Below are 11178 nucleotides of genomic sequence, written 5' to 3'. Positions count from 1 at the left end.
CCCAGAGAACCAGCGTTACTGTGTTCTTCTTGTCACATAGCCCAGAAACATAGAACAAACCAACACATTTCCCATACACACATTACACATGTATCCCAGATACATACACACACGAATCCCAAACACACCCATGTCATAAACAAAATGAACTGCCTCCCATCTTGTTCTGTTTACTCCCAAGGTCATTTGTGGTTCAGATATCTGCACTGAGATTTGACGAAATTGATTATATAATATAAAAATGATGGTGTAGGGTACTTAATTTAATCATTTATAAAAATAAAAACATGCCATCAATCTACACACAATACCCCATTATGACAAAACAAAAACACATTTTCATACATTTGGGCCAATTTACTCTTAATAAAACTGAAATATCTCAAATAAATGCATATTAAAACCTTATTTTCAGTTCCTTGTAGAAATGCCTTTGGCAGCGATCACAGCTTCAAGTCTTCTTGGGTATCCCTCTACCAATTTTGCACAGCTGGATTTGGGCAGTTTCTCACATTCTTTATAGATCCTCTCAAGCTCCGTCAGACCCTGTCAGACCCTGCCGCTGAGAAGCATCCTCATAGCATTATGCCCCCACCGCCATTCTTCACCGTAGGGACAGTATTAGCCATGTGATGAGCAGTAGCTTGTTTTTGCCTGAACTGGCACTTAGCATTCAGGCCTAATAGATAGAATCCTGCTCTCACAATCCATGAGGTGTCAGGTCATGTGCCTTTTATTCAGGAGCGGTTTCCATCTAGCCATCTAGCTACCATAAGGCCTGATTGATGGAGAGATGGTCCTTCTGGCAGGTCCTCCCTTCTCCGAGGCTGTGCAAGTGGCTATTGGGTCTTTGGACACCTCTCTGGTGCTTTGTGCCCGGTCAATGCCGAAGCAAATTAGGCAAATTGGCAAACTTTTCAAAAAATTTGTTGTTTTTTTGTATATTGACGGTGAAAGTAATATTTAATCTATTATTGTCTATATCACAACAAGATGTAAAGAAAGTGAAAAAGGACTGAATGTTTTTCATAGGCACCGTAGCAAGAGCTGGTTATGACCAACAAGAGCTGGTTGTTTTTGTCACATTATATTAATATTATTATTTTAAGATTTTCTGTCTTTAAAGGATGAAATGTTATATGGCTCTTAAAATGAGTTAGGCATTATGGACTAAATCGAACAAACATCAAACCTAAATAGAAAAGTAATGATTTTATTAGTTAAACTGACATAAATAAACATAAAATTAAAAAAAGAATGTACAAGATTTTTGTAACTAAGTTTGCCACAACTTATTATTGACAGTATATTCTGCTCTGACTGGGCAAGGCAAGTGCACACAGAATTGTCAGGAGAAAAAAAAATACATAAATACAGAATTTAACATTGAGCCCCTGTGTTTGAAAAAAAGCGCATCTACTAATAACTAATTAATGCCTACTGTAATACAGACAAAAAAATATACATGATTTTACAGCAGACTGATCATTTAAGCAATGCTCCATATCTGCATTGTTATATGTAATAAATAAATAAATTTAGTGCATATTCCCATTTACCTCATTGAAGAGTAAAATGAAAAAAAGAGCTATAAATTAAAGGAGGACCAAAGTCAACTTGGATCCACTAGTTTCATAAAGACAAGAATCACAGCTCTTGCCCCCTAAGACAGGCCAGCTATCTTCAGTTTCTATCTTTCTATCTTTGTGTGTTATGATTTTCATTATTTGTATAAACAACCAAAGACAGGGCAAGGAAAGTTCTATACTGCATTAATTGTGGAAAACAGACTTTTGTTTCAACCACAACAATGATCCCCTACATTTCTGGATAATGGATTACAGCAAGTCTCTCCTGGATAAAACGTAGTTTACGATTGTTCAATCAGTCAGGCTGGTCTGAAATAAGTGTTGACTTCATTCATTAAGCATAGTTTTCATACAGCTTTCTTCCTGTAGGCATAGTGAGAATGTATATCTGACGTTGACAATGTTGTAATGTCAGCACAGCATCACCATCGGTTAGCAACGTGTATATTGTTAGTCATTTATTACCCTATAGACAATGAGCATGGCTCAAAAATGCACATTCCTCACACTTGTTTGTGAATTATCTTCAATGCTAGCATCTCTGCTAGAGTTGGCTTGCATCAAAAACGTGTGCCTCTGACAATCTTGTCAGAGAGAATGCCACTCCCCCAAACTATTTAATACATTCTCAAATTGTATTTAGTTGAGTCAGTTACGCCTTTACAACTAACCTCTAGCAAACTCTTCTATGCTCATGTTCTGTGTATTCTTAACAAAAATCAAGAGTGAAATATTACTTTTGTTACGCACAGCTGGTATGGGCTGGGTTATTCCATTACAGAAAATGTATGTAATGTTAGTAGTTGAGGACCGTAATACTGATTTTACGACTACATAACGTCCTTCAACCTCTAACCTCCATCCTTTCCTGAGAGGGACAGAAAAGTATAAATGTTCTAATAGCTACATTAGCGAAGAATTCACTAGTGAAAATGACTTGGCTATAAACAAGTACCCCAGCTGTGCGTCTGTTCAAGACCATGACAACGTTTACTAAACTATGAGGGGCCAGACTGAAGATGATGAACTACTGTGTCCACAGCTCATAAACAGAAAATAGGATCCATACTGCAATGGTTGAAAAGCACATTGGACATTTTTTTTGGAAAGTGCTCTATGAAACAACTATCAACAATCTAAAGTGTTTGATAACCATCAACTGTATAAAATGTTAAACAAAAGCATCCAGTGCAGTTTTTGAACATAAGCAACATAGTTTAGTCTTGTCTGATGAATGTGTGAACTGTATCTGGAGTTTTCTGATAGCCTAGTGACAGACCAGAGGTATCCATAGCACCTAATCGGAGTAACTATTCATCCTAACTCACTATCTGGCAGGAACACTATCTGTTGAAGAGCAACACAGACCAAACCTTTAAAAAAAAAAAAAAAAACACACTCAAATTTTCAGTAATCTTACATACAAGTGCTGTCTCTCTCTCAGTGGTTGTTTGGCAGTTACGTCTACAGAACGTTCAGTAGGTTATCACCACAACGTGTCAGTTCCCCATCTTGATCGCCCCAAAGTACGTCCCCTCGGGTTCCGGGTCCAGCATCCAGGCATTGGACACATTAACAAACAGTCCGTCCCCATGCCCTAGCACCACGCCCCGGCCCTGCTGAGCACAGTACATGTTATACTGGGCGTTATTCCAGCGTGTGGTGCTGCCGGTCTTCATCAGCATCACAGACTTGCTGGGCAGGGAAGTGTGCTTCTCGTGGGAGATGTACTGGATGAGCTGGGCGTTGTTGACGTCCACCGCCAGGGGCGTGGCATGGCCACGTCCGGGGGCGTTGTCACCGGGCTCCATCTCCGGGCCCAGTTCGTAGTAGCGGAAACATGTTTTGGCATAGACATAGTATAGGCCCGGCACTTCCACCAGGAGACGGCCATCGTGGTAACGCATCTTCTTCAGGTGGCCCTGGGCCTCGTCCCAATGGATCATGGCTGCTCTCAACTCCCCTTCTGGAACAAGAACAATACAGCAGATGTTCAACTAACTTGTAAATTAATCAATCAGGCATGTCAGCTGAAGCCTAAATGATTCTCTTATTTTAATTTGTCCCTTATTTTCACAACTGTAATGTATATAGAAATTGGTTGCAGTATACTAGTACTAATCTAACTACTGTATATATATATTGGTTGCAGTATGCTAGTTCTAATCTAACTGTACTGTATATAAATATTGGTTACAGTATGCTAGTTCTAATCTAACTGTAATATATATAAATATTGGTTGTAGTATGCTAGTTCTAATCTAACTGTACTGTGTATAAATATTGGTTGCAGTATGCTAGTTCTAATCTAACTGTACTGTGTATAAATATTGGTTACAGTATGCTAGTTTTAATCTAACTGTAATATGTATAAATATTGGTTGCAGTATGCTAGTTCGAATCTAACTAATGTATATTAATATTGGTTGCAGTATGCTTGTTCGAATCTAACTAATGCATATTAATATTGGTTGCAGTACGCTAGTTCTAATCTAAATGTAATGTGTATAAATATTGGTTGCAGTATGCTAGTTCTAATCTAAATGTAATGTATATTAATATTGGTTGCAGTATGCTAGTTCTAATCTAACTGTAATGTATATTAATATTGGTTGCAGTATGCTAGTTCTAATCTAACTGTACTGTGTATAAATATTGGTCACACTATGCTATTTCTAATCTAAATGTAATTTATATTAATATTGGTTGCAGTATGCTAGTTCTAATCTAACTAATGTATATTAATATTGGTTGCAGTATGCTAGTTCTAATCTAACTGTACTGTGTATAAATATTTGTTGCAGTATGCTAGTTCTAATCTAACTATACTGTGTATAAATATTGGTTGCAGTACTCTAGTTCTAATCTAACTGTACTGTGTATAAATATTGGTTGCAGTATGCTAATTCTAAACTAACTGTGGCTTACTGTTGGCCGTGTCTATGGGCTTACTCTTCACATAGTCGATGATCGCTTTGATTGGTAGATGAGCTGATGGAAGCACCTCCCTCTCAGGGTTCTTGCAGCGTTGTTTGCTTTTCCTCGGGTCCCTCAAGGCATCAGCAATAATTGGCTCTATCTGCACTTCCTGTGGAAATAGAAAGCGTAATTGACGGTTCGTTAAACTTCAGCAAGGTGGAGCCATAATAATAGACTGTTTCTAGAAGTATAATAAAATAATTCAAATTCTACAAGTGGAACTGTAAAGGCTGAACTCTGCTATAAACTATTTTAGAGTGTCATTTTATAGTGTAGCTTGTACATTAGTTTGATAAATTCCTCCCTCCAAGTCGAGAGTGATGGCACCACCGCAAACCTCTAACTAGAAGTTATGTGCTATTCACTTACTCTTAATACTTTCTAAGCAGTCGCTACATTTTTCAACCAATGCTTATTTTCATTGTCTATTTTAATTATAGCCTGTGTTAGGGTGCATGTGTTTCTCCCTTCTCCCAGTAGTTTTGCCTAGCTAACCGCTAAGCCAGGAGCTACGAGTTGTGAGCAGCCCCAGTAATTGCGGTGTGGTTCTTTGACCCTAGGACAGCTCTCTAGAGTCACCTATCAAATGGATGCGCCGTTTACAGTTCCAGCACCACCTCCGCCTCTGATTTGATTCACCACTAGTGTGGTACGATGACATACAAATCCCCCACAGGAGCAGCAGACAGACAGGGGACAAGACTCAGCACATTGATCTAAACACAGCTATGCAGGTAAATAGACAGCTGCACAGCCTGTCTGGCCGGCTCCCTGAATAAGATTAATGTCAAGACCTACAGTCTGCTAAAGACACCAACTTTCAGAACAGGGGCATTCAGTAGATGTTCCAACTTGTTTTTATCATTTCGGTGTAATTTCCAATGTTCTGATCAGCCCTGGTATGTTTAAAATGGCATCTCCCATCCACCGCGAGCAATGGAATAAAAGCAAGAACAAAAGTCTCGACTTCAACGCTATTTAAATTAATGATTGCTATTAAATTACCTAAAAACCACACACGGTACCTCTGAACAGGAACGGCATGGAACTTTGAAACTAAGACTACTGCCCCAGAATTCTGGTGTGGGTCATCTTCATTGCACCTGTGTAACACTAAGCAGGAGCAGACAGACTTGAATGGCATTCATTCCAAGAGTCGTTCTGTCTCTCCTCCAAGAACAATTCTCGTGTGAAGATGTTTATAGAAAAGTGGGTTGGAATTAGACGAGGTAAACAAGCCTGGCCAAAGCTACGGCAAAAATCCCAAACCGACTGCCTTCCATGGCTCAACAATGTGGCATTCGCCCTTGATTTGTGGTAAGACACTCAACCACCTCATACCTTCACTCCAGGAACGCGGGATTACATCTGCTGGAGAGCAACAGAGCACAGACTGGGGCAGTAAAAGTTTCACTGCACATCCTCTTACAGTAGGCCAGGGCCATTCGGATCAGGCAGGACCACGTTCTGACTGGTCATTCGTGGGCCGGCATCCCATCACATGAGGCCCCAGGGGTCAATCACTCCTTGGTTATAGGAGTGATAGTGGATGGGGTGAAAAACCACATCACACTGTGGTCATCTAAGCCCGTAGTTATTCATTCCTGTACAATATGATCTTGCTATGTTGAAACACCTTTCACACGGTTTAGTCCACTAGGGCAAAGAAAACTACAGACCAGCACTGCACAAAACTGTATAACGCTGCACAATGGGCTGCAGTCATTAGTCCTCTGTAAGTCCTCGTGCTCTCTGACCCTACAGCAATCAGGCTGACTCAAGATCCAGAGAAGCCAGTTCACTATACGCCTACTCTGGCCAGATCCTGCCTTAAATCAAAGAGAATATAAAAAGGCAAACATCAGATATGACAGCTCTGAGTAATGTCTGCTCTTCAACAAACCCATTCACTAGTCAACAAAGACGCGCACGCACGCACGCATGTCCACCCCGGGCAGACTCAAAAATAACAAATTGGGAGCCAGACCTGTTGGGAACCGGCCTGTCAGCCTCACACCTCATAAAGCCTACAGCAGGGTTTACTCTGCAGCCTGGAACCGGCACGCTGCAGTAAGGCTCAGACTGCAGCATGGGAACCATCCCGGTCTTGGATGTGAGTCTGACAACACAAAGGCCTCCCCAGTACCCGAGTAGAGCAGAGACAACCGAGCAGAGTGGGTGGTTTGTCTAAGCACTCCTCAACAAAAGCAAGTACAAAATACAGAATTTCTTTTGAAACGATAGAATTATGGGAAACTAAACACAGCTAAAGCACAGCACAGCAAAGTAGAGCGGCTCCCTTTCTTTCTGTGTTGTTTTACTTCCTGGAAAGATTCTGCTGTTGCCGGAGAAACCTGTGCCAAATAGATGGCAGAACATTCCAAGTAAAATTACATAAAAAAAACCCTGTGAGACCTCAACAATAGTGCATTCCTCTGTGACCGACACTATGTCACTCTTACAGATTCAAAACAGTTTACTCAAGACAGACAGACATGCATAAGCCATTGTCCCTGATGACTGAAAGGTTACTCAAGACACTTAGCAATGGCAGCTGCCAAACCATAACCTCATCTGATTGGTCCCTCAAATACAGTAAAGCAAAGCACACAGGTCAACTACGCTCCTGACCTGTCCCTCAATCCTTACCTTATTAGGATGACAAAACATACTTGACCCTAGAACTGTGGGTAGGACTGGCTTGACCTATCTAAAGGCTCTGAAACCACACTTGGTTTGGATTAGGGTGGTAAGCTGCTGTGGTATGCACAACTAGCTTTCTGCTCCTCACTTTAAAAACAAAACCATGGGAACAGCACGACTAAGCGCAAATGAGAATGGGTAAATGTGTTTTTGTGTTGTTACCATTGCTCAACATGCTTTAAAACGTTACCTACCTAACACCCCTCACTGGTATTACTGCTTCATACAGGTGTTTTAGGAGGAAGTGCCAAGCAACAAACATTCTTAAAATTCCAAAACTCAGCATTTTTCTCCTTGTCGATACCCAAAGGCGGATCATACTGTAGATACCAAGGTGTTTTCACATTTTCTGGCCAGCTAAACTGTTTGATCGAACTAAATGCTATGCCATGCCTGCAGATGTTAGATTTTGCAAGTACCACCAAGTCAAAAAAAAAAAAAAAAAACATTCTGATTGGCCCCAGAAAACGAAGAGTTGGCCCAGATTCGCAAAACACGCATGGGAAATGCTGCAATTTGAAAACAAGTCATTGGCTTTGATACTGTGATTGGCTCGGGATGATGCAATTGCTCATCTTTGTTTGTACAGCACACCTCGTTTTAGGTCACCACAAACGCCTTTTAAAAACATTTAAGACTGAAGTGTATGACAAGCATGAAGCTGTGGAAGGTTTTTGCTTGGATCACCGGTTCCCCTAGCTATTCAGAAAGGAAACAGAGCCTTGAAATTGAGACGCTGTACACACTGTAATCTGACTAACATGACCTATAACCACCGAAAGTCCTCTTTCACAGATATTCATGGTTTACATGTTATTTCCCTCAGAATGGCACTTTCGTTTTTCTCACATTTGTTACATTACCACACCGTGTAACCAAATAACACTGACATGAAAGACAAAAAAAAAACAACTGACAGCCAACACCTTGAATAAAAATAACAGGCTTCATGAATCATGCCTTAACAGGAAGTACAGAACATATTCAGAGTAAAAACACTTGGACCAATGACAGGGTAGTGTATTAGGATAAATCAGGGTTTTACTCACCTCTATTATTGGCTGAGGCGGCGTGGAGAGATCTACCTAGAAACATAAAGAAACACTGGGATGACACATTTTACCAAGCAATCACAAACACTTTTATTCCAACCCCCCCCCCCCATCAAAGAACAAGTAGTTGAAATAGCCTCACGAGTGTCACAGTCCACTGACTGAAACCTGGAACACAAGGTGAATTGACTTTCTGGCCAACCATTAATGACATGAATTCATTAAATAGTTCTGAGGTTTGTATTTTGTGCCCTGGACTCATTCCACCTTTACCATTATTGCATCACTTAGCATAGGTTTGTACCGGTCAGCATCAGGTCTCTTAAACCATACAGAATTTACATCACTACGACTATCTAGAACCAGATGTCCCGTACATGCTGGTCTCTCACCCACTGTAAGTCTGAGTGTTTAGAAACAGTTTAGAGCAGCAAATTCCTCCTGTGGTATGTTCTCTTTCCTTCTCCCTCATCAGATGCAGTAACTACAGGTGTTCTGACGGTGTGAGGAAGATGTACTGCCAATATCTGGGCTTTGTGTAACAATTTACCTCAAAGTGCTAAAACATGGTGCTGTCTCCAGGTGCCCCTTTCATTCACAGGACAGCTCATTGTTTCCCTTACATGTCCCTAAACTGAAAACAAATTGAGCTCAATAAGCCTGTTACTGCAGGACCAAGGCCATCTCAAAAAGAGATTTTAATAAGAGTTTCTCTCTGCATCTGTTTCCCAACACAATATGGTTGCTAAACATGTATTTAATATCCAACTTTCTCAATCCCTCTCTCTGTCCATCTTCTGTTCTCTCTCATCTTATTTTTTTCTGAAGCTATGTCTTTCTCACCACTATCTGCTCCTTTGTCTTATTTTCTCCTTGCTCTCTCTCATTTCCCACTAGGGCTTGTCTCCAGGAGTTAACAAGCTCCCGACACACAGCACTGTGTTTATGCCAAAAGTCAAACCAACATTTACATTATTTTACAGCAGGCTCCCTCCCTTCTTACACACACACACACACAGCCTACACACACACACACACACACACACACACACACACACCTACACACACACCTACACACACACACACACACACACCTACACACACACACACACACACACACACACACACCTACACACACACACACACACACACACACACCTACACACACACCACACACACACACACACACACACACACACACACACACACACACCATGCCGGGCTTCATTGGATCTGTGTGTGAAGACGGTGGAGTGCCACGATGGAACTGACATGTTTTCTTGTTGTTTGACGTGTTGAAATTAATTCACCTCTAAATTCCACCAAAAACAACAACTCAGAGGCGGTGTTAATACTGTCGTGCAGGGTGACCGGGAACCGCCTGATGCACTGACATGTATGCTGAGGGCTCAGACACTTGACTCAACGCTAAGAGAGAACGGATCAACGCTTAGCTTGTGTTATTGCTTTGGCCATACGAATGTGGGCCATACGAATCTGTGCATGGTTTTCGTGCTAATTAAATTATGTATATATTCGTTTAAAAATCGTTTAATCATTTGAATAGATTATTTGTGTATGTCTTAGATCTCTTGCCTATAAGCTGTAGGTTCCAAGCTACTGTCCATTTACCCAATCTGCATCAAGAAACATCTGTTTATTCTCCATTTTCAAAGGATACATTTCCGATACAAAACTGTAAATAACAGAGTAAACGCGCCAACATTTCTGCTTAAGTGAAAACAGCTGTATTTTACTAACAAGATTGCTTGACGTAGCCTATATCTTTATACACTTTCTCCATTTGGCGGATACTCTTATTGTATCATTATTGAGTATCGTTGTAAATTCGAGAAATTGCTTTGATAAGGTCCGTACCAGTACATAATATCTTCGGTAAGTGAAAGAAAGTGGTGACAACTGGAGATACATTCACAAAATTACCGCCATAGATGAAGAGAACACAGAACAGATCGTTCAAAAGTAAAAGTGCTTGCGCTCACCAGCCACAAGTTTCTCTAGAAGTGGCGAGACTAAACTGTATCCGCAAACCTGCAAGGTTCAAACATGTGCGCTTCAAACAGTAAAAAGCTATTTCTTGGTAGTAAACAATTTAAGGTATTCTAAAAGATGTACATAAAAACAGCAGTTATAACTGCTCAACAATGTTGCAACTTCAGACTTTAGGTTATTACCAGGTTGCTTGTTTTAAGTCGAAAACAGTACTGTAACGCACTACTATCGCATCGCTAGAACTTGTCCCGTCGTATAGTTCTTGTTATCAACCATTGTGCATCTTGAAAAGTGTCTTACCTCTTGCAGATAACCTGTCAAGTGTAACAAGATTGCCACACTCGATGCAATCTGCAGCAATCCCATAACAGCCAGAGTTCCGAATACAAGCGGTCTATAGTTGGGTTCCGAGCTGTGAGTTGAGTGGTATCTGGGCTGAGCGCCCTCAATATCGGCGTTGTTCCTCAGGTAGCCTCGGTAATCATTAGCTGCCATGGTGAGTCCTGGTGCTCTGGATGAACAGACTACTCTCAGTGGAAGGAAGGAAGTTCTGACCGAGCAGAGCTATAAACAGTGGGTGGGCAAAAGCGGCTCCCTTTCTTTGTAGGGAGGCAACCAATCATCAGACGAAAGTAATCTCTGGTCTAGTGTTGTGTCACCCCCCCCCCCCCCCCCCCCCCCCCCGCACACACACACGCACACACAGAAACAAATTATACAAGACAGGTTAAACTAGACCGAGCTCTTTAACAAGGCTATGGAGTATTGTTTAATGGGCCTAATCGTACCGTATGAGAAAGCAATAGTGATTCATGCGGTAACGTCTTCGCATTGTGAATTTA

At 41.1% G+C, this 11178-nt stretch overlaps 1 protein-coding gene across 2 annotated transcripts; it reads right to left on the bottom strand.

The window, feature by feature from the left end:
* Positions 1 to 1197: 1197 nt before the first annotated feature.
* Positions 1198 to 10919, bottom strand: tnfsf11 (TNF superfamily member 11). Of its 2 annotated transcripts, none has more exons than XM_010880164.4 (4): positions 10637 to 10919; positions 8321 to 8356; positions 4518 to 4677; positions 1198 to 3555 (listed from the first exon to the last, which is right to left on the bottom strand). In XM_010880164.4, the coding sequence occupies exons 1-4, from the start codon at positions 10829 to 10831 to the stop codon at positions 3089 to 3091; spliced, it is 858 nt and encodes a 285-aa protein (XP_010878466.1). In that variant the 5' UTR covers positions 10832 to 10919; the 3' UTR covers positions 1198 to 3088. The 2 variants fall into 2 exon arrangements, with proteins under 2 accessions (XP_010878466.1, XP_010878467.1); XM_010880165.4 differs by having other exon boundaries at positions 4542 to 4677; positions 10637 to 10915.
* Between the last annotated feature and the right edge of the window lie 259 nt (positions 10920 to 11178).

This window comes from Esox lucius, chromosome 16 (assembly GCF_011004845.1).
Source record: "Esox lucius isolate fEsoLuc1 chromosome 16, fEsoLuc1.pri, whole genome shotgun sequence".
In the NCBI taxonomy this organism is placed as follows: Eukaryota; Metazoa; Chordata; class Actinopteri; order Esociformes; family Esocidae; genus Esox; species Esox lucius.
The sequence above is the reverse complement of the archived record's forward strand: the minus strand, read 5'-3'. Positions and strand labels throughout refer to the sequence as shown.

Excerpts from the sequence above, each read along its gene's own strand:
- tnfsf11 (XM_010880164.4), bottom strand. The coding sequence starts at position 10,831 with ATGGCAGCTAATGATTACCGAGGCTACCTGAGGAACAACGCCGATATT. Across the intron at positions 8,357-10,636 it reads TGACAGGTTATCTGCAAGAG|GTAGATCTCTCCACGCCGCC; the intron begins GTAAGACACTTT and ends TTATGTTTCTAG. Across the intron at positions 3,556-4,517 it reads GCCCATAGACACGGCCAACA|AAGGGGAGTTGAGAGCAGCC; the intron begins GTAAGCCACAGT and ends TTCTTGTTCCAG.